We start from the raw sequence: 25,120 nt of genomic DNA, 5'->3' as shown, positions 1-25,120 counted from the left end.
TCCAACTAAAAAGCAAATATATCCATTTTGACTATATATTAAAATATATCTATATTTATTCACCCTAAATTCCCAACGCACCTGCTGTTACCCGGGATCGGTCAAAAAGCTATCTCAGCGTAGTTCTAAAGCTCCTCAATGGGGAATTACGTCACATACTGATGGTGGTGGAAATTGGATAGAATTTGATTGAAGAGAACCGTTGACATTGGTCTTGAAGACAACCATATTATAGTCAACTGGAAAGCAGCCCAGCGAAACAGTTCCTCATGCATACTATGTAGGGAGTTCGGCAGCAAGATGTCTGTTTACATCACACTTGAACTTTTGCATCTCAGTACAGTCAGAGAAGCAGGTATCTGGAAAGGAATTCCAAAATCTAGCAGTCCTAAGGAAGAAACTATTAGAGTAGAAGCCTTACTTACATCTAGGGATTTCTGTGTAGGGGTGGGATTTTGCTGTTTGGTGGGTGTATTTCCGTTGAGGGGGCACAAAATAAAATATTTGTAAAACAGGCAGAGGGATGCAACATTTTGTTGATGGGACAATGGCTGAAGCCTAGCTGATAGTGCAGGACGGATTGAATTGACGACACTCTAAGAGTGAGAGACTAGTAGCAGATGCTGCAAAGAAGGTGGGCTCTCTCTATCGTGCTAGAAAGTTACTTACACCTGAAAGTATCCTGTACCTCTACAAAGCCACCATTCGCCCATGTATGGAGTACTGCTGTCACATTTGGGATGGTGCATCTGTTACTAGTCTCTCACTCCTGGACAAGGTCCAAAAGAGAGTCGCCAACCTAATGTCCTGAATTGTCATCTAAACTTCAGCCCTGTCCCATCGACGAAATGTTGCATCCTTTTGTCTGTTTTACAAGTATTTTAATGGTGGATGCTCTGACGAACTACAAGCACTTGTACCCCCTCGACAAAAATACCCCCGACAAACCTGACAAGCAGCGAAGTCCCATCCCTACACAGTTGAGATCCCTAGATGTAAGAAAGCCTTTTGCTCCAATAGCTTCTTCCCCAGAATGGCAGGACTTTGGAATTCTCTTCCAGTTTCCTGCTTCCCCAACTATACTGACACGCAGAAGTTCAAGTGTAATGTGAACAGATACCTTGCTGCTAAACTCCCTACATAGTATGCTTGGAACTTAGGTCCCTGATAGTAGCCCCCTACATCAAAGTGGCAACGTGCCTTGTTTGGGGGGAAAATGTAATGGGGGGAAAAAAAAAAAAAAGATGCACCAGCCCAAATGTGACAACAATACTCCATACATGGGCAAATGTAGCCTTGTAGTTGTACAGGATACTCTCGGGCTTAAGTAACTTTCTAGCACGGTAGAGAGAGCCCACCTTCTTTTCAGAGGCCTTAGCAATGCCCTCAATGTATCTGTTTCAACTCCTGTTCCCTGTGAATATTAAGCTGAAGAGTTTGAACGAATTACTTTCAGGTAATGTATCATTCATTAGCCAAGGCTATTAGTGGTTGAGCAGGTTTCTAGTAATTATTATAGGAAACAGGCTTACTCTTGGAAACATTGAATGTGACCATCCATTTTTGTCCCCATTTCACTACAGACGGAAGGTCTTCTTCTAGGGTTTTTGCCATTGCCATTTTTTTGTCAACACTCATTGAATTTAATTTTTTTTTTATATAAGATGGCTTAAAATCGTGATGAACAGAATGTGTTAAGAAGTAAATCTTTAATGTTAATATTTTTCCTGATGACCCAATAATTTATCAACATCACTAAGACACTCATTTTCACGGAAATGCTGTCGTGGAAACGTATGTTTAACAGGGTAAGAGGATTAGATTTGTGTATTTTGTAGTGAATGACAAAATCGTGCGAAACAGGACTGCTTGCGATCATGTTATTCACAGCAGCCAAAACTAAGCTAATGCATGCGAGAGATGAATCAAGGAGGTATAGAGTCCATTTACGGTTGACGATTGACTCTCGTGTTAACCTCATTGTTAGTTGCGTGAAAGTCAAAACACTAAAATCCTGCGAAATACAAAATTTTTGTTTTGCTGCTCGCAAGTGCCGTTTCCTCTTGGTCTCCATATTACAAATGCAGTAATACATTTTCTATATAAGTCTTTTATGGATATTGCTCCAGACAAGACACAAAGCCACTTTGATGTAAAGAGCTAAACAAATATAACGCAAGAAAAAAAAAAAAAATTTTTAGTAGGCTAAATTAGTTTGAAACTTTTCAGAAAATTTCTCATTTTAGTTTGTTTGATTAAGTCTCCATTTTATAGAAACTTGAACCCTGTGATAACGATATTCCGATACACACACATATGCACGTACATGTATGTATTCTTGCTCTAGAGTTGACTTCATCGTTTTCTTTGTAGAATTCAATGTTGGGCAAAAATTGGGACACTTGACCTAGTTTTGATTTTGCTAAGGGTATCTAAATATTGTCTCTCTCTTTCTCTCTCCCTGTCTTTCTCACACACTTCAAGGTCAGAATTTGTTTTCAGATGTAGATTAGTCATGTCTGACTAAACCACTAATAAATCCTACTGGAATCTCTCAAAGTCTCATTTTTATACAATTGTCAAAGTTCACATGTTCTTCCACAAAAAGAAAACTTTACCACAAAAAGGTTAAGTTTATTGAGAGGGGGTGGGAGTAGGGAAGTAGGAACGTTGTTTTAAAGCGTCGGTAATGTACCTATTTACTATGCCTCCCCACGGGACAGAGTTAGACACCAGGGTCGTTTTTTTTAACGTGGAGAAAAGGTACAAAAATAAAAATTGTCTCAGTCGTGAAGGATTTCTCCTCCACCGAAAGAGAACAAGAAATAGAAGTGCAGCAATCTGAAGAACAGATACTACACTTTGATCTTGACCAAAAGGCCAAACAACGATTTTAGTTTCGCATTTTCATTATTTTCGTATGTTGTAAAAAAATAAAAAAATATTAGCAGTTTATTTGAAGCTTCTTTTAAATGTTAAAAAAGTTAAGATGATAATATTAAATTATAGTAATATCATGTTACATATGGGGGAATGAAATTTGTGGTGTGCGTTGGTGGTACCTAAAGTTTATTGAGAGGGAAGGTGTGGGGGGAGTGGTATATCTGACCTCAGCAAAATTGAAGATCAATAGTATATTTTACAAAATGAGTCGGCGCTTATTAACACTAAAATAAAATGAAGAATTACATCTAGAATAAGGATAGATTAACAGTTGAATGAATGATGAATATTATGAGAGGATTAGAAATCTCCACAACATCCGATTAAGAAAACAGCAATTCTTCTCACTTTGTCGGAAACAATTGCTCATAAAAAAAAAAAAGTATCTGACCTTTGGGCTAAGATCACAGTGTTGTATCTGTTCTGATGCTAAGCTTAGTTAATGGAGAGGAACCTCTTCTATACAAAGGCAATTTTGATTTATATCTACTTCCAGAGTGTTCCTTTTTGAGCAGCCGGTTTTCCCCCACATTAAAAACGACCTTGTATCACATTCGTGGGGAAGCAAATAAAAAAAAAAATTGTCATGGAACGCGTATGAACATCGTAACTCTTGCTTCCCTTATTTTGTCTTTTCGTCCTCGCATTCCATGCCATGTTTCTCACATAAGGGGAAGAATTGCTGTTTACCTTCTAGTACAAATCGTTGGTAAGTTTTTAACATTTTAGAATTTTTTTTTACTTGGCTCCTTACATTAAGTGGCTTCATGCCTTGTCTGGAGCGATTTCCATGAAAACCAAACTAAAGGATGACAAAAGGTCACTCAGAATGTGCATGCATTGATCTATTAATAGACAACTTTATCAATGAGCTGCAATGTAAATTTCTGTTTTGTCATTTACACTTAAAAACCTAAAAATTACAGAAAACAATTACCATTTTTTGACGGTATTTAAATTGTAGAAATTTCTTGGATTTAATCAAAGTTTCTAATATAATTCTGTTGTATGGTTATTGATAAAAACAGACGAGTTAATTATCGATCGACTACATGCTGATGAAGAGATTATAAATAAACTTGATATTATCTCTGAAACGATCGTACAAAATTCTAAGTTATTTTGAATTCTTGGACACATGTAAATATGATCTTGTATTAATTTTGTCTACCTCCTATTTACTCTCTCTCTCATACATCCCTGATAAAATTGTCTCTGAGATGGGTATATTTGCTGACACCACACTATAACAGGCACGAGGGGAAAAATGAATGCACACGTATCCAAGGAAATGGAGAAGACCTCCAGTATGTTGTGGAATGAGGACAAAAATGGATGGTCACATTCAATGCTGCCAAGACTAAGCTTGTTTCTTTTAATAATTACAAGAAACTTTCTCAACCACCAATAGGTATGGCTCATGATACATTATTTGAAAGTACTTCGTTCAAACTCCTTGACTTAACGTTCATAAGGAACATGAGTTGGAACAGATACAATGAGGGCATTGTCACGCCTGCTGCGAGGAAGGTGGGCTCTCTCTATCATGCTAGAAAGTTATTTACACCTGAAAGTATCCTGTACCTCTATAAGGCCACCATTCGCCCATGTATGGAGTACTGTTGTCACATTTGGGTTGATGCAACTGTTACTAATACTAGTCTCTCACTCCTGAACAAAGTTCAAAAGAGAGTCACCAACCTAATAGGTCGACAAAATGTTACATCCCTCTGCCTGTTTTACAAGTACTTTAATGGTAGATGCTTTGATGAACTACAAGCCCTTGTACCCCCTCGATGTAAATATCCTAACAAACCTGACAAGCAGCAAAATCCCACCTCTACACAGATCCTCAGATGCCAGAAAGCCTTCTACTCTAATAGTTTCTTCTTCAGAACTGCTAGACTTTGGAATTCCCTTCCACGTTCCTGCTTTCCTGACTGTACTGACATGCAGAAGTTCCAAGTGTAATGTAAACAGACATCTTGCTGCTCAACTCCTTACATAGTATTCCTGCAATTTGTGTTCCAGATAGTAGCCCCCTACAGCAAAGTGGCACTGTGCTTTATTTCGGGTGAAAATGCAATAAAAAAAAAAAATATACATATACATACAAGGATAGTTTTTAAAATAAAGCCTCCATTTTTTATTGATTCAAAAAGTTAAAGAGTTATGAAGATGGGAGTGATACCATTAAAATGAGCAACCTTTTATGCTCCAGAATTTATTAATCTACATGCTCCCCACCAGGCAGCATTGTTCAGGTCCACCAGTTCTTTTTTTTAAATTTTTGTTTGTAATCTGAAAGTTATGTCTGTAATCGATGATAATCGTCAGAAAATAAAGAATGAAAAACTGAAAAGGTGAAATCTAAAAGCTAGGGTCATCACTGTTCAGGTCCGCCAAACCATGTTAGGTTGTACCTGAGCAATTGGACCCCCCCCCCATTACCAAAGTTGACCTGGTCATCTTTTTTCACCTATTTGTGTGGATTATTATCAATTGGACCCACGCCTACCAGGAAAGGCTGTACACTTAAAGATTTGGAGAGGGGGGGGGGTTGTTTCACATGGAACGTTATAGCAAAGATGAAAAAAGGAGCTATATATTTAAAGATTTGGAAGAGGAAATTTTTTGTGTCAATTTTTTCTTTTATAATATGGTAGCTTAGTGTCCAAATGATAATCTGCAGAATTAGTTGTAAAAAGCTGAAAAGTTAAAAAATATGTAAGGGAGGGGGTGTCAATTGTTAGGGTGCACCCATGTTTGTATTACAAAATGTGTTGGATCAAAAAAAAGAGGAAAGAAAACAAACGGATGGAGTGTCTGTAGTACAAAGTTTTTTCAATGGGATAAAAACACGAGCGAAAGGTTTAAATTGAAGGAAGCTGTTTTGTTGTGGTTTTCGACAAAAACAAAGGAAAGTGTTGTAGTCGATAGTATGTTTCAAAGGTTCTAAAAGAAAACAATGTTATAACTTGTGAAAGACTGTAAACTGGAGTAAAACAAATAAAAATAAATAAAGGGAATGGTAAAAAAACTCTATCGCAAGAACTATGCAACTTTTTGTTTGTTTTTTTTTGTTAATGATGGAGATTCTTATAGTGGATAGTATGTTTTAAATTTTGTAAAAGAATGCAAGTAACTGGTTATTGAACATTCGTTCAATGATTTTCTCTCTTGCATTATTCGATCTTACATGACTGAAATAATCTACGTGTTAAATAAACTTGACGCTGGGCGAAATAATATGTCTCTTAGTGACACCATATTTTAATGTTAGAAACCGTTCGTTTATAAAATGAAGAACTGGATTCTAGAATATGAGAATTATCAGAGCTCAACCAATCAGAAGGGATGGACTTTGGCGAGGGGAGCTTTATTATTTATAAATCGGAAATTGGAAAGATTATCTTAGATCGATGTATATATAAGCCAGTTGCGGTTAGTGTAATCACAGAATCTGTTGAATGTGTAGAATTCTCCCCCCCCCCCGGTAACTACTGGTAGCAGTGGTAGGACTAAATATTTAGAGAGAAAAATAGGGCCTCCTTCCTCTAACAATGTTGTGATTGTGGTGGTGTTGCTTGTAGGATGTAATGTAGTATTTTATTATCACGATTGAATGTGTCTAAAATGGTGTTTGAAAGAGTAGCTATTAGCCTAGCTGTACTGAATTTGCATGTGGCATCTGTTGTTGGAAACCTATGATGCTTTTATCCAGAGGGAAATTCCTGTAGCTACTTTATTAATGTGTGTGTGTGTGTGTGTATATATATATATATATATATATATATATATATATATATAATCTATTGAGTTATTTATTTTTTATTAGCGATTATGTTGTATTTTAATAATATATATATATATAATATATATACTTTATATAAAATTTGTTTTCTTTAATTTTTTTATTAGCAATTCTGTTGTATTTGTTTTGTTCATCGAAGCGATAAGGGAGTTACCTGCCCTTTGTTTATTTGCGTCTCCCCTTTTTATGGGATATATTTTTTTGTTGTAATTATTATTATTTATTAAATATTAAATATATTTTTATTCAAATATTAAATTTTTTTTTTTATGTGCAGAAGTTATCCATGTACACATGTTTCTGAGTATCACCCGTCGTCTGCCAATGTGTGACCTCATACAGCAAGCATTGATCCTTTATGACGTCATCCATATATAAACAGAGCAGTGATTTATCAATGGATATATATACATAAATCTATTGCAAGTAAAAATCTATTTTGAAATTCCAAAAGGTTTTCATAAATACAAATGACATCACAAAATGAATTTAATATAATAAATACTGCCCCCCCCCCCTCTTCTATATACAATTCAAACTCTGTAGATCTTGCTTGTTTCTGTGCATACTGGATGACATCATTTTGTGGCGTCATCCATTAAAATAGATGATGCTAATTTGTTAAGCGAGTCAGATGTCTGTATGGAGCTCAAAAAGCTTGTTCCTCAGGATTGTCTGATTTTCATGAAATCCTCCTCATTGGTGGCAGCTATTCGTTAATGGACAACCGTAAGTAATCTTTTAGATGAACCATTTAGATCCCTGAGGATCAAGTATACTACCAAATTTCTCAGGGTGTTATCTTGCTTGCTTGTTTGTATATTGTCACCATGCACACTGGATGACAAAAGATAACAAAATACACAAATTTTATGTCCAACATGAAAAGATACTGCTAATCTTGCCAAAATTTCACAAAGAGCATTCCGCTACCTAAAGCCATTATCAATAATTTCCCCCAATTTTCTATCGGGGTCTAAACTTAAACGTGGATTCCATAAACAAAGTTTCTTTCCTAGAATTGCCTACCTGTGGAACTCTGTTCCGATAGTCTGCTTCCCAACTGACTACGCTATCGTTGTCTTCAAGTCCAATGTAAACAAGTTCTTCTTGAACTTAAATAATCAAATCAGACCAAATTTCCACAACTAATGATTACTATGCTATAGTCCCAATGGCCGACATCTTGCTGCCTAACTCCCCTCATAGTACCCCTGTAGTTTATGTCCCTGATAGTAGCCCCCTACATCAAAGTGGCAATGTGCCTTGTTTGGGGTGAAAATGTAATAAAAAAAACAACTTTTTTTTAGAAACCAATCTTTTCATTCTGTTCTGGAAAAAAATGCACTGAGCATCGTGGTGACTATGTAAAAAAAAAATTCTGGAGCAGAAAAGGTCACTGGTTTTACTGGTAACACTCTAGTCTGTGTAACTCTTCAACTTTTTGAGTTGATGTATAGGCTTTACTTTTGGCTGCCACTTGTGCGTATATATATATATATAATCTGAAACAACCTGAACTATCTGTGGACCAATGAGAGGAAATGGCTTTAGCTAAAAGTGGTGGGAACTGATTCTTGAAATCGTAGAATCCTTTGAGAATAGGCGCATACAGTACAGCGATTACAAATGATTGATTTGCAAAGGCGAACAGTCCAGCACCGAGTCCATGAAATCACCACACTAACTGTGACATATGTAGAAAATTATGCCTATTTTTTGCTGGTTTCAAAAGCCATTTGCATAAATGTGCAAAATCTGTCTTGCACCCCAATAATGATACTGCAAGCGAATAGAAAACATGAAATAAATAAGGTGGTTAGGCTTGAAACTTAGAGGGCAGCCATCATGTATGTGTATATATATGTATGTATGTGTGTGTGTATGTGTGTACAAGTTGTGAATCATTTCTTCATAATTTTCAATTGTTGAGATATATATATATATATATATATCTTAAGGTCGTACATTAAGGGGGTCATCCATCATCTACAGCCTATTTTTGGCACTTTTTTACAGCCATAAAATGTTCCAATCATAGTCATTTGTTTTCCTAGTTTTGCATATGAATTACAAAATATCTGATATTTCCCAAAACCTCTGGCCTTGATAGAAGGGAGACTAAAACTTCATGGTATGGTTTCAAATGATCTGAAATAATAGCAAGAGGAGACTTGATTTCAAATATTTCTCATATGTTATATCTCCCTTGGTTTGGTTATGTATGACATAAAATAAATTTCACAGTGTATAAGATTATTTGATACTGGAGATTTCATAATCGTACTCTGATTTCCAAAATAGAGGAGATATAACATATGAGAAACATTTGGAATCAAGTCTCCCCTTGCTGGTATTTCAGATCATAGATCATTTGAAACCATAGCAGCAAGTTTTACTCTCCCCTCCAAGGTCAGAGGTTTTAGGGAATATATTTATATTCGTACCCAAATTGAGTATTGAAATGCTCATATCTTTGTTTCTATGAGACAAAACTACATGAAAATTTGCAGGCTTTTTGTAAGATTATAATACTATTCTATGGTTAAAATTTTATAACAATTGGTAAAAAAGAACCTATATTTTCAAACGAATCAAATATGCCCAAATTTGCCTACATTTGTATATGCAGGCAGCTTTGGTTTTGTTGCTTGGTTGTTTTCCTTGTGGCCTTGCCAGGCCACTAATATATATATATATATATAAAGTTCCTGTAATAAAAAAAACTGACCCCTCTTTAGTGGTCAATCTTAGTGCAATGCAATATTTTGACATCAGTCATTGAATACTATTTAACTGTTTACTATATATACCTGCCTAATCAATATTAACAGAACTTGGATATGTGTTCATTCATTTTTCCCTTCATGCCTGTTATAGAGTGTCGTGTTGTCAGCAAATATACCCATCTCAGAGACAATTTTATCAGGGATGTATGAGAGAGAGAGTAAATAGGAGGTAGACAAAATTAATACAAGATCATATTTACATGTGTCCAAGAATTCAAAATAACTTAGAATTATGTACGATCGTTTCAGAGATAATATCAAGTTAACTACATGCTGATGAAGAGATTATAAATAAACTTGATATCATCTCTGAAACTTTCTCAACCACTAATAGGTATGGCTCATGATACATTATCTGAAAGTACTTCGTTCAAACTCCTTGACTTAACGTTCACAAGGAACATGAGTTGGAACAGATACAATGAAGGCATTGCCACGCCTGCTGCTGCGAGGAAGGTGGGCTCACTCTACCGTGCTAGAAAGTTATTTACACCTGAAAGTATCCTGTACCTCTATAAGGCCACCATTCGCCCATGTATGAAGTATTGTTGTCACATTTGGGTTGATGCAACTGTTACTAGTCTCTCACCCCTGAACAAAGTTCAAAAGAGAGTCACCAACCTAATAGGTCAACAAAATGTTGCATCCCTCTGCCTGTGTTAGAAGTACTTTAATGGTATATATATATATATATATATATATATATATATATATACAAAAATAACAAGTGACTTAATAACCCTGTTTAAAAATTTCAAAAACGAACAAATACAAAAAGAAACAGCAAAAAAGTCGTGGGAGGGTTGTAGGCTCGACCCCGAAGGCTTGAGGTTAATAGTGACATAGCATGACGCCACGAAGGCAGGGACTTGAGAACAGTCGAAAATAGGCGTTTAAAAACGCAGGTGGCTGAATGTCAACATATGGTTTTCTAGGTCAAATATCATAGCAGTAGTAGAGAAACCGAATTTACAGCGCAAGTTTTTTAAGATAAAAGTCGCTGAAATAGAAGATATTTACGACGTTGTTTCGTAAATCATAGATATTATAATCTAAGGAGTATATAAAAAGTTCTAAGACATAGTAACCCCCCCCCCCCCGGAAAACTCCTGTGAAAAAAGCCTTTGCCGGACATACAGAAAAAAAGACATACACACAAACACACTAACACATTTATGTATATAGATTTGGTGTAGTAACATTTTTGGAGGTGGGTGCAGGATTATGTAGTTGAGGAATTTGCATCCTTATTTGTTGTAATTGTTTGTCAAATGAAAAAGTAGTTACAAGATGAATTTGACTAAATCTGAAATAATTGCAAAAATGTAAAAAGTAGAAATATCATATGGTTCACACCTTCATTTAACCAAATTCTAAAAAGTAAACGTTGTTATCAACAAAATTAATTTAAAGGTCCATTAAATCTAGTAAAAAATTCCTAATGCAATAACTTGCAGATGATCTCAAACAATAAAATATCAGTTCTCTCTATCGCTCGAAACACTTTGTCACACCCGAGGCTATTCTTCATCTCTACAAAATTTACTCTCATATCATATCATGTACGGAGTACTGTTGTCATATTTGGGCTGGTGAATCTGTGTCCCATTTGAAGGTTCTTGATAAATTACAGGAACATATCTGTAATTTGACTGGCCCCTATACTTTCTTCTTCATTGAATCTCTCTCTCACAGATGTGGTGTTGCTAGTCTCAGACTTTTATACAAATACTATTATTGCATGTGTTCGTTAGAATTGTTTGATCTACTCCGTTTCTTTTGTTCCAACTCGTTTGATTCATTGGTTTAGTTGTCTCCATCAATTCGTTGTTTTGAATCTTATTGTAATACATCGGCATTAAATAACCTGAAAAAGGTTGGTATGCCGTAAAACAAAAACAACCAACCATTGTAATACAGCTTTCTATTCCAGTAGCTTCTTTCAAAGAATTACAAGGTTGTGGAACTCTTTTTCTGTTTACTGCTTTCCTTCTACCTACAGCTTTAGTCTTTTCTAGACTAAGGTCAATAGGCATCTTATGCTTTTGCAATAATCAGCTTTTGTTCTTGTTAACTCCTTACATCAAGTGGCTTCATGCCTTGTCTCGAGCAACTCCCCCCCCCCAAATACATTGCTCTTTCTCTTGCCTGTGTTTGGTATATAAATAAATAAAACGTCTGCTTTTTTTTTTTAACATTTTATTTAAACAATATTCCAAGCTTAACACGTGTGATAAAATACGAGAAACAATTTCAGCTGTTGCCGTGATTCTATTCATTGATCACTGAAAGCAGAAATTTGAAGGGGGGGGGGATATGTGCTTTTATTTTTTGTTCATGTTTGGAATGTTACAAACCAGTTTCTCTCATTAATAAATGAGTTACTATTTCCTATTGTTTTGTACTGTGTTTTTTTTATTATTTTTTTTATAATAATGAGTATTCACAATGATTGCAAGCTCTTGGTTCTTTGGATGATCCAGCTTTACTAAAATTGAGGCTGTACTTGAAATCTAACTTCCCTATGCTCGTGTCGTTGAAAATGAAAAGATATAGATGCTTGGATTCACATATGCAAGGACACTGAAAGAGTTTTCAATCTGATAGGTCCCACTTTGTCGCCTAAGCTTCAACCTCTGTCCTATCACCGCAATGTTACATCTCTGTGCCTATTTTACAAATGTTTTAATGAAATGTGCTCTGATGAACTCTTTGTACTTGTGCCCCCTTGACGTACATATTCCCGACAAACCCGCTTAGCAACAAAATCTCCCCCTTCGCTGTTAAGGTCCCTAAATGTCAGAAAGCTTTCTACTCTAATAGTTTCTTTCTTCAAACAGCTAGACTTTCGAATTTCCTTCCTACTGCCTGCTTCTCTTGCTGTAATAATATGCAGAATTTTATTTTTTTTTAAATTTTTTTATTTATTTTTTTAAATTCAATTTTCACCCCAAACAAGGCACAGTGCCCTTTGAAGCAGGGGGCTACTATCAGGGACTTAATTAGCGGGGTCATTATGAAGGGAGATGAGTAGAAAGATGTTTGTTAACATTACACTTGAACTTCTGCATATCAGTACAGTTGGGAAAGCAAAATCCCGGAAGGGAGTTCCAAAGATCCGCAGTTCTGGGGAAGAAACTATTGGAGTAAAAGGCTTTCTTGCACCTAGGGATCTCTACTGTAAAGGGATGAGACTTAGTAGCTTGTTGGGTTTGTCGGGGGTAGTTACGGCGAGAAGGTACAAGTGTTTGCAGTTCGTCAGAGCATTCACCATTAAAGTATTTGTAGAACGGGCAGAGGGATGCAACATCTCGTCGATGGGACAGAGGCCGAAGCCTAGATGACAGTTCAGGACCTATCAGGTTGGCGACTCTCTTTTGAACCCTGTCCAGGAGTGAGAGACAAGCAGCAGATGCACCAGCCCAGATGTGACAACAGTGCTCCATACATGGGCGAATGGTGGCCTTATAGAGGTACAGGATACTGTCAGGCGTAAGTAGTTTTCTAGCACGGTAGAGGGAGCCAACCTTCCTTGCAGCAGCCTTGGCAATGCTCTCAATGTATCTATTCCAGTTCATATTCCCTGTAAACGTTAGGCCGAGGAGTTTAAAAGAAGTACTTTCAGGCAATGTGTTCTTGGCCATTGCTATTGGTGGTAGAGAAGGTTTCTTGTAGTTATTGAAGGAAACAAGCTTAGTCTTAGCAGCATTGAATGTGACCATCCATTTTTGTCCCCATTCCACTACAGATTGGAGGTCATCCTCTAGTGTTTCTGCTATTTCCTTGGATATGTGTTCATTTGTTTTCCCCTCATATCTGTTATAGAGAGTGGTGTCATCGGCAAATATACCCGTCTCTGAAATAATTTTATCAGGGAGGTCATTTATGAATATCAGGAATAATAGAGGTCCAAGGATAGACCCCTGAGGTACTCCCGCATTTGTCATATTGTTTAGATGTACGACCGTCGAGGACAACTTTGATTTTTCTCTTACTTAAGAAGGATTTAATTGCATTATTAATTCTTCCAGTGATTCCATATGATCTAATTTTCCTTAGAAGACCATCGTGCCATACCCTGTCAAAAGCCTTAGATATATCAAGGGTTACCGCTCTACCCTCCCCTGTTTTGTCCAATGAACGAACGAAATGTAATGTAAACTAACATCTTGTTAATCTTTCCTAGACATGGTTCCAAATAGTAGCACCTTACATCCAAGTGGTGATATGCCTTGTTAGAAGTGAATGTGAGTAAAAAGGAAAAAAAAAGCGAATTGGGATTTATTCCGAAGACAACTGTGGAATGAGGATTTACAGACAATGAACTCGATATGAAACAACAGAAGACCAACACAAGTTAAGAAGTTGGAAAAGGTTTATTTGCAAAAACAATAGGGAGAAATAAGATTTAAAAAAAAAAAAAAGTAGCAGGAATGGAACTCAAAGCTAGACCGAGCGAAGGATACATACCTGATACAGAAACATCGGCCTGATAGAAAGTGCCTAAACTTACAATTTGCAGATAAAAATTTAAAGTTCATTAGTGTTAAGTGTTGAGCCATTCTGCAGAACAAAGATGGCGGTAATAAATCCAGTCGGTGAAGAATCAATGTAGTCTTGATCAGCAGTGGTTCATAGCGGACTGACTGGAATCCAAAATTCGATATTTTTAAAATGAGATCAGAGGCTTCTCATTGGTTGATTGTTCTAACTCTTAGTTATAAATAAGATCGTCCAAATTCTTCGAGTCATACCCTCCACACATTTAGCAAAGACATTTTAACAATTAGAATAAAAGTTCAGTTATCTTTTGGCACTTGTGAACAATTGTAGTTTGTGTGCAGTTATATTAGTCACTGAAGAGTCCAAATAAATTTCATTTGTTTCATCCATTGTGGCGATCTCATTGCTTGACTATCTTTCATTATGCCTTTGTCAATCAACAAGATATATCCAAGACATTTTCTTTATGTCGATGTCCATAGTGACACCAGATAATTTGGTAATTTCTAATTATGCAGTATATCATTTATCATATAATTTTTTACAAATCTTTCGCTTCTGTCATTTTTGGGGGAAGATAACAAGTGCCTGTTCTCTTGCCCTTGGTAGAAGTCGTGTGCATAGCAGTTTTTTCTTTTCGTTTTTGTTGGTCCCCGACAACAAAGGAGGGAAAGGACTTAGTAATTCACTCCCATTCGTCTGTTTGCACTTTTTTCAATAACCATGCTTTGGATTTTTTTTTTTTTTTTTTTTTTTTTTTTTACATTTTGCACAAACATTAGTTATGGTGAAAGTAAAAGTAAATTTTTGCCAGAACAGATTTTCCGGGATAAATCTGCCCCCCCCCCCAAATCGTTCGTCCATTCACACTTTTCTTGGATTTTTAAAAAAATTTTACACAAACATTAGTCATAGTGAAAGTAAATTTTTCACTAGTGGCAGGGGACTCCACATGTTCAGCTTGTTTTTTCATCAGTCAAAAGTGTCACTGGGTCATGTATCAGTTTAAGTAAAAAGTAATTTTGAGATCACCTTGTACTTCAAATCTTTCCAATGTCACATGATTAAGCTAACCAATCAGCGATCGAAGGAGACCTACCTCCGATGGTTTTGATATACTACATGCTTGGAATCTGGATAAAAGATAGTGCTAACTCTGCAACACTTCCTTTTCTGGTGAAAAACCAGTGTGTGATCTTGCATGAAGAAAAAAATGTATGAAATCCAATGTTGAAAAGGTGCAATGAACTGGCCAGGATGTAATTTGTGATGCAACCATATCCTTGGAAAAATCTACCTCAACCAAACCATGATAGATATTTTATTGCAACTGATGAGTCGGCACCTTTTTTTTTTTTTTTGATTGATTGAAATTGTCGGACTGACTTCCTCATCTTGGTTGTTATTGTCATGTTTCGGCCGTTTTGCCCTTCGGCCTTCATCAGGTGTTTTGTATCGAACTGGGGAACCGTTTGTTAGGAGTCTCGAACCCAACCCTTTATTATTATTACGGAGGTACCGTGTTCGGACTCCAGCTAGGCTCTGGAACATAGTTGCTGATTCTCTGTTTTGAATTTTACTTTTTCACTGCCTTCTTTCAGGATTGAACTCAGCACCTTTGGGTAACTGTAAACTTTGATACAACGACTAGGATCACTCGGCCATATGTCACTACAGACAATTACTACCTTTTTTTTTATTCAAACAAAATCATGAAAGAGAACTTAATGATCCTGCTGCTACCAGGCTAATTCAGATGGGTTTGTTTGTTTACACTGCACCTGCTGGCGGTAGTCTCCTTTTATTTTGAGATTCTTATTTTCCTCACATTTAACTGAAGCTATGACTTCACAGGCAAATTCAAGTGAAAGCCATGTAAGGATTAAATGTAAGCTTTGGTTTATTAATATTAAACAAAAAGTCAAACTCTTGTTTAAGTTTCTAGGAATTCCTGATGGTTTTGAGATATAGTAAGTTTACAGTTAATGAATTATGAGTTTGTGAATTATTTTTCTAGTGAAATTGGATTATCCTGCAAAACTGTTAACTCCGACAAACCTCTGGAATCAATGGTGGCAGAAAGTTGGAATATGTGAGCAGTGACTGTCTTATATAAAAGAACTTTGTGTGAGTTAGTTCCTTATGAATTCCAAAACAGCTGGGCCGATTTTTATGAAATTTCACCCAGATATACTTTATGTATCTGGTAATATTCTTAGATAGGTTTTGTATCAGAATGTCTCCGATAAGTATTGATAATCTAAAAACTTCAATGAAAGAAAAAAAAGGCAATTTTGATCAAAGTAAACACTTTTATTATACAGCCTAACATCACAAGTGCATTTGAGAAGTTTTATTATAACAGAAGCAGAAAGGCCCTGCATATAAAAATCAACAGTAGGTTCTTTGATATGGCAGGGGTATGTTCAAAATGATTTTCTTTTTAAAATACAATTAACCTATGATATGTAGACTATAATATATTGTGAACTTAGTCACTATGAGAGGCATGTGAAGCTTCTCTCCAGGTGCATCGTGATGGGTCCCCAATTAGAGCAGGCAATCAATTGATTTGATTGAAAATAGATTTGATTTCATCGATTTTGATGACAATAAAAATATGGGAGGGTGATACATTCGTTGATTATCATTCAACCCCGGGCAACGTCGGGTCTCCCTGCTAGTATATAATCAAGTATTTATCTCTTAAGGTGCAACACTGATTTTTGGTAACTAATCATCTGACATCTCTTTTAATCCAGATAGTCCTACTGCTGCCAGAATAGTGACCAATCAATGGATGGTGCTGTGTGTAGTGCACCATCAATTTATTTACGCTGCACCTGCTGGTGGTAGTTTCCATTTATTTTGAGATTATATCTTATTTTTCTTAAATCTAACCTTAGTTATTTTATTTACTTCCTATCTAGGAGATGTAACACAAGGTTAGGTGTGGATTTAACGAAAGTGTTTCTATGGGACAAATTGCATTCGAACTTAGCACTCCCAGGTTTTCAGTCCATGATGACATTGCTCTGTTCAAGGAGGTGAATGAGACAAAAAATTTTGGCCTTCTTGTCAACTCGTCCTTCAAACCATTTAAACATTTCGTTCAAGCTACTAACAAAGCAAGGAGTATCCTATTTCTCATACAATGTTTTTTCTCACTCCTGAAATATTTGTCTCCCTCATCAGACTACGGTTAGAGTATGGTATCTAGGCATCTTCTCCATATTCAATATGTGATATCCAGCATCTGGAGAAAGTTCAAAGACTGGCGAACCGAAAGGCGCAGGGTTTATCGGATTTGCCCTATAAAAGCCAACTCAAGAAGCTTAATCTTTTCTCTCTTGAGCGGCAACGATTATGCAGTGACCTGAATTTGGCTTAAAATCTCATTAATAGTCATTTTATTCACTCTTGCATCTGTAAGAGCTCTACATGGACACTGCATGAAACATTTTTCACTGTTGATTTTGATTGAACAGAAAGAGGGCTGCGTTCTCAATCAGAATCCCTAGGTTTTGAAATAAACTTCCAAGCGATGTAATAAATACACTAACAATACAACAATTTAAGGTAAATTTAAATTTACCTGCTTGACTAACGTGCCCTCTACTCTGTAAATTTTACCACCTTTTCTGTACATGTCATTGAAGCAAAATTGTTTTATTTTTTGCCTAAAAAATTGAAAGTCGTTAAAACCACTTAGCCAGCATCATTTAGTTAAGGCTTCACAGGCAAAATCAAGTGCCAGTCATATTGTTAAACATAAAAATCATTTCCATCAAAGGTAGTTTAAGTTTTGGGGAATTTTGGCAAGAGATGTGACAGGTGTATTATTAAAGGGTTGATAAATTGTTGTTGAGGCGAAATCGAATGTTCTCGCAACAGTTAATCTGACAACGCTCCGAAACCAAAAGTACCAGAAAATTGATGTCTCATCTCTGAGGGAATAAGAATTAACTGGCTTCCTTTACGGTGCCACACTTGGTCGCAGCGATTATACTTAACAACCAACTTGTACCTAGGCAAATTTTTTCCCTACACCTAACTTTGGAAAAATAATTTTTTACTGACAAATAACATTTAATACTAATTAAAAATGTAATTTATTAAAATAGTTTATTGCATTTAAAAAAAACTTCAAAAATATTTCGACTTGCAAGTTGTAATAATAAAATATTTGTGTGTGTGAGAACTTGTATGTGTGTTGTGTGTATTTGTTAAATGTTGATCTATGTTTTGTGTATAATGCATCACTTCCTAATCATTTTTTAAAAAATTTAATTAAGTTTTTTTTGTTTTGTTTTATAGAAATCGCTCTAGACAAAGCACGGAGCCACTTAATGTTAGGAACTAAAAAAAATAAAACTAGGTCAAAAAAAAATTAACCGATAAGTGTTAGATGGATAAATCCTGACCCAAAAAACAGCAATTCTTTTCCTTTTGTCAGAAACATCGCTCATGTGACGGAATGTGAGGACTAAAGGACAAAATAAGGGAAGCAAGAGTTTGACAAGTATTTATACATACTAAAATTACAAATATATATTGTTACATCAATTGATTTTTAAAAAAATTTTAAATGTAAAATGGAACAATCTTCCTTTTCTGTGGATCTTATTTGTTTCTCTATCACTACACACTAGATGATGTCATCGTTTTAGAATTAGTTTTTAGATTAAAGTATGTGAGGATAACTGTGCACTTTCAATGACATCGTTTGGCCTTAGAATTAGTGTGTAGTAACTGTTCTGATATTACACTTCAACTGCTCTGTCCTCAGTTTGTGAAAGAGTAACTCTTCTAGACAGGCAATTTTAATTTTTGTCATAATCCAGAGTGCCCCTTTTTTTGGGAGGGATTTTTCCCACATTTAAAAAAACTAACATCAACTTTTTAATTTTTTTTTTTTTTTTTTTTTTTAAATGAAATTGAGAAAAAACGTAATTAAAACAAATTTCTTTCTTTATTTTTCACTTTTTGCGATTGTTGAAAAAGTTTAGCTGGTTCTCCGGACAAACAACTCTGATCAAAGTGTAGTATCTCTGTCCTTGTAACATAGCTCCTTTAATTAAGTTAGATCATAGTCTTAAGAGATCATCTGGAATACAGTGGATGAATTTTTGCCTTGCAAACAAATATGGCTGCGAAGTGTCGTTTAGTGTTGTCTATGACATTTGTTGGTTTTCATAGTCGCAGTTGTAACATAGTGTCTCTCTCGGCAGCAGTAGTTAGCAGTTTGTATCAGTATACATAGTACAGCAGTGTTTCTCTGAGTACATGGTGACAGCCAGGGTGTTATAATGATAATACATTATCATTTTGTTATATAATATCGATTTTTGTTTTCATAGTTTTAATTTTCTTTCAATTTTTCTTGGAAAGAACCCTGTATAGGAGAGGAAAGAAGTCCTTCAAAAATATGTCTGTCAGCAATCATGCAATATAGTAAACAGTCAAGAAACCGGAAAAAATATCTATATATCTATAAAAATGAACGTGTCTGTGTACATTTTCCTTAGGGGTCAAAGTTAAAAAAAAAATTGACCAATTTTTTTTTTTTTTTTGCTCAATATACACCTCCAAAGCCGGGCACCCATGCTAGTATATCTATAAAAGTGAAAGTGTCTGTCTGTGTGCTTGTCTGTCTGTACATTTCCCTACACAATATCTCTGTCAATTTTCAATCTACAGACTCGAAATTTGATATACGGGGTACTGAGATTTGAGAAAATCTTTGTAATCCGTTTTCGGCCAGAAATTTGGCTGTTAAGGGGTCAAAATTCAACGATTTGACCTTTGAGAACTCTTTAGATATAGGTTCCTTGGACATGGATCTTACTTAATAACTTGATTTGAGCCCAAAACAAAGGTTAAGGGGTCATAATAGGAGTCAAAAAATTGACCTCTGCGGTTTCTACCAAATTACTCAGTCACTTTCTGGTCTAAACATTTGAAATTTTACATAAAGGGTATTCAGAGATAGGGCAAGCTTTGTAATCGGCTTGGGTCGAAAATTTGAGCTACCAATATATAAATTTATATATGTTTGTATGTCTGCCTAAAACTTTCGACAGAGGCGACGGATTTTTACAAGATCAGTATCATTTTGAAGCTCGACTTTTCAGACAACAAATATCGAAAAATTGGCTAAAAACATTAATATCTTCACCCTCAACTGGGCACTTTTCTACAGGGAGGGGTCGCTTTTTTCGCCGATATTTTCGAAAGTCATCCCCTCTTTTCGATTGTGTAGCCTTAATTTAAAGCTACGTTACTTCCGGTTTGACTGTGGTCATAACAGCAAAGACATCACGTTTTTTCCTCATTCTTTTCCTCCTTTGTGGTATGGGTTCAGGCCTGCCTTCCTACTACCACTTTTTTTTTTTTTTTTTTTGCTCAACATACATATCCTACCCAGGCAACGCCGGGCTGAAATGCTAGTAATATATATATATATATATATAAACACATTTACCAAATTAAATTTTCTAACCACCTGTATAATTTTAAAGTTCTGTAACTAATTTGTATTATTTCAAATAAGATTTTGTCAATCTTTTTCAAATCGATTAATAGCTGAGAAATTGGAAATAAAAATAAATCACAGCGAATAACTTTAATCAAATCCATTAAAATTTCATATTCTACCGACTTGTATGTTTTTAACTTTCTGAAACTTCAAGTTATTTTGTATTTCATGTTGCGGTGTTTCAGAGTTTATGGCATTATGTGTACAATCGATATCTTTGTGAGCTATATGAAAATCAAAAGCATTTTCTGAAATAAAAAACGTAGTTTTAGAATTTTATTATATACTATATAGGTTGGTAGAAAAGGTACTGTACAGGTTGGTAGAATGTGTTCTGTATAGGTTGGTAGAAAATGAAATTTTATTGAATTGAATTACAAATTATAAGCTGAATGAAGATCCATGTTGGCCCTCAGATCATATAGTGCTGAGTTACATTCCAATGACCAAAAAAACACAATTCGTCCACAATCATGACTTTTGTTCATTTTTTTTTTTTATTAAAAGTATTTTTTTCAGATTATTATATTTACTAGCAGGATCTGTGAAATTTCCATAAATGATGAATATATTTAATCAACAAATGTTTTTCATAAATCTGATATTTTTATGGATAGCACATAAAATAGGTTTTTGGACAGAAAAACTAATAAAATGCAGCAAATATGAATTTAACATTTCTATGAAAATAGTGTCCATTGTATTTTAATTATAAAACTAACATAAATGAGATAAATTAATAAATACTCAAAGTAATATTGTGCTACATAGTTCAATACAAATAATAAAATCAAATTGCAATAGACAATATTTTAATTTATTCCTTCAGTCCGAAACTTCTTGTCAGACAATGTTCTTTTTTTTATCCTGTTACTTTCGAATTTCCCCTTTTTTTCTTTGAAGAAGCTCTGCATGTCGAAATTACTATGAGTTTCTTTCTTACACCATTACAGCAATGATCATGTATTATTATAATGATATTCGAAAACGAGGCTACATCCAAGGAAGGGCACTCACATTCTTGTCTAGGGTTGTCAGATTAGCCTTTTAAAATCAAATATTGCAAATTTTTTTTTTTAAATAGTTTGCCCTTCAAAAATTGTTTTTGACCTTTTTCACAGCATAACATGTGAACTAAGTATGGCAGGAACTAGCAGAATATTAAAAAGATAAGCGGATGCCTACGTTTTATTTCATAATTACCTAAAACACAAACACACGCACACATGTATATATATTTATATATAATTTTCGATTTCTTGGCTGTTAACTATACTGCATAATTACCTGTCTGTCTTGTTTCACAAACAAAATCAAATAGAGAATAACTAATCTTCCTTTTTGGTACGTCTTTCTAATTTCCATCACCTCCAAAAAGCGACTTCCTGTTTGCTATATCCTTACTCAATGCGTAACTTATTCAGTAAAATATTGTTATGCTCATATTGGTCTCTCTTATGCCCCTCAAAATCAGGATAATGCTAAAAAGACAGGAGTTTAAAATGACTTTGACCATCGCAAAACACTAGATTCCATATATTACATTGACCCTGTGTCACATCTTAGCTAAGTGTTGTGTGAAACAACGAGGGCTATAGATAAATATCAAAATTTTTTAGTATAAAAAAAAAAGAAAAAATTGTATCGAGTTGATGACTGCTTGAGTCTGATTCTATTTGATTCTATTTGAATGTACTTTGCAGCTTCTTGTTCAGTATCCCCCCCCCCTCGACTTTTGCGCTCGTTGTGAACAAAGCAAAAGTTAAGATGAGAGATTATAATGTGATATCAAAAGAACCGCCTCCATCTCCTCCTCCTCCTCCTCCGCTTTTAACGATTTACAATCATGTTCGTTTTTTGTGCTGATCTGCACCAGATGTCATTCGTTTTAATCTTTATTGCATAATGCGATGCTGGTGTTACCAGATCAGGCCGTCTGAAGATATCAACTTCCTGACTTAAAAGCGCCAAACATTGATGTTTTTATTTCATTTCCCTTTTTAAAACTCCATCATGTTCTGCAAAGCCAAGAAAAGAAAAACCATTTTCTTCTACAAAACAACCAAACCAAACACCATGAATAAATCAATACATCTATAAAAGTGAGAACACGTCTCTCTATATTCGACAAATTTTTGATCTACGTACTTGAAATTTGGTATATAGAGTATTCAGACATGGAAAACATTTTAATCGTTTTTTATCTGGAAAAAAAGGGCTGCTAAGGGGTCCAAGTTAGAAAAATTGGTACGTGGGGAGGGGGTCATCGGATTTTTATCTATTTTTAACTATTTCATGACTGCGCATGCATGTTGTGAAATATGACAGCTTCCTTATATAAGTATAAGTAGGTTTGAAAACACTTTTTAAAGATGTCAAGCTGGTCTAATGGTTGCTTGATTCACTGTCTCTAGGTTTTGGTCTCGATCTCAGCTTGAGTATTTTTTTTACTTACAAGAAGTGAACTGTTGAGAAAAAACAATACTTGCATGCACCTGTTTCAGATTCTTTCGTTTTTTTACTTAATTTTTTTAAAGGAATTTAATGTTATGTTTAATACCAGGCAACGCCGGGTACATCTGCTAGTATTTAAATATATAAAGAACTTGAAACAATTTTTTTTACAAAATCACTGGATTCAACATTTAATAACTCCGCTTCAATCTATGGTCTATGGTCCCCCTTCGCCAAACTTTCACGAAAAACACTCATCTAGTCAAAACCACTATCAATAATTTCTCCCACTCTTTATCTTTGCCTCAACCTAAACGTAGATTCCATGAACAAAACATCTTTCTTAGAACTGCACGCCTGTGGAACTCTGTTCCGTTTGCCTGCTTTCAAGCTGACTACAACTTGATTGTCTTCAAGTCCAATGTAAACAAGTTCTTGATGAACCGTCCCCCTAAGTAATCCAATTTACAAAATGTCCACTACTTATGATTACTACACTATAATCACATTGACTAATGTATACCCATTAACCCTTATCCTCAAGTGGCCTCTGGGCCTTGATAAGTGGTGACTCCTTTGTAAAAAAAAAAAAGAAAAAAGGTTGATATGCCACAAAACAACCAAACCAAACCTGAATAAATATTTGGGAGATATATAGAACTTAAAGTCTAAAAACTTTTTCTAAAATTACTGGATTCAGCACAATAAAAAATCTGAAAAGGATTGATATGCCGTAAAGCAAATGAACCCTAACCCTCCTCCTTCCTTTTCCCCCTCCTTTAAATATTTCCAATGATGTTCATTGTTTGTCCTAATCCGCATCAGCTGCCATTCGTCGTAATCCATATTACATAACAAAAACATTTACATAAATTAACCTTATTTTTTAATTTTATTTTTTTACTTGGATTCACCACTTATCAAGGCACGAAGGCCACTCGAGGATAAGAATTAATAAAAGTAATGCGGTAGTGTAGTAATCGTTAATGGTGTAAATTGGGTAGAAATTGGAGACGGCTCAACAAGAACTTGTTTACATTGGACAAGAAGGCTATCATATTGTAGTCAACTGGGAAGCAGGACAGTGGAACAGTGTTCCACAGCAGGGCAGTTCTGGGAAAGAAGCTTTGTTCATGGAATTTGCCCAATTTACATCACTAACGATAACTACACTACTACCTTACATTCAATTAACTGCGACGGGATAGGAACTCTGAATCTCCTAACTGCATCCTCAGGAATTACTGCCTTCCATAGTTGTTTTTCGTCTCACCACCTGACGAAGTGCATAAGAATAGTTAGCCGAAACGTCGTGAAACAACTAAAAGATGAGGATAATAGTCTGCAATAAATAAGTGAATACCTTACATTCATTAACCCTTATCCTCGAGTGGCCTTTGGGCCTTGATAAGTGGTGGTCTCACGTAAAAAAAAAAAGAAGTGATTCCACTGCTTTTTATGAATCCATCTCAACATGTGAACACTTGTAAACAACATCGTCCTCACAGCAGTTTTAGTTCCAAAGTAGATAATCCGATCACTGAATAATTGGAACGCCATTAAATATGACTTCCTAAATCTGTTATAGAAATAAATCGTTAAGGATTGCCATATTTGAATGTTTCCAAAGAAATTTCTTTTTATAATAAAAGTGGCCGAAAGAGAGAAAAAAAGTTGATATTAACTTTAGGGAATTCTGAAACCTGTCATGATTTCGAAGTATGTGGTTTATTTAACAGACACGTTAATGGGGTGCTGCCGGGTAATTGTATACAAACTAATTATAGGTGGTAAAGTTCGCTTTTGTTAATTACTGTATTAGACAAGACAACCACGTTATAAAACCTAATTACTATTTATGTTTGTCTGAACTTTATAATTTAGCAAACATCTTGAGCTTACTTTGGTTAATAGCGATATTATGGCGATCCTAAAATATGCTACTCAGCACTATTTCAAAGCTCCTTATTGTATGAAACTATTAGATCTAGTGATTTTTTGACAAAAAATGTGTGTGACATAAATTAATAGAAAAGCAGGTACTTATACAAAATATGGACCGTGCTTTTTTTCTTTCTT

At 35.2% G+C, this 25,120-nt stretch overlaps 1 protein-coding gene across 2 annotated transcripts in view; it reads left to right on the top strand.

The window, feature by feature from the left end:
* LOC145291143 (sterol O-acyltransferase 1-like) overlaps positions 1-25,120 on the top strand; it is a 169,963-nt gene that overhangs the window by 13,029 nt on the left and 131,814 nt on the right. Inside the window, exon 1 of one of the 2 annotated variants that reach the window (XM_080136661.1) lies at positions 7,346-7,486. The exons of the other annotated variant lie outside the window; for it this stretch is intronic. Within the exon in view, the coding sequence (XP_079992787.1) occupies positions 7,477-7,486 (10 nt within the window). The 5' untranslated portion in view covers positions 7,346-7,476. Of the gene's footprint in view, positions 1-7,345; positions 7,487-25,120 lie in introns of those variants that run through there. 2 annotated transcript variants of the gene reach the window in all.

This window comes from Euprymna scolopes, chromosome 12 (assembly GCF_053919585.1).
Source record: "Euprymna scolopes isolate OS-2025 chromosome 12, ASM5391958v1, whole genome shotgun sequence".
NCBI lineage: Eukaryota > Metazoa > Mollusca > Cephalopoda > Sepiida > Sepiolidae > Euprymna > Euprymna scolopes.
This window is presented reverse-complemented; position numbering and strand designations above follow the sequence as displayed.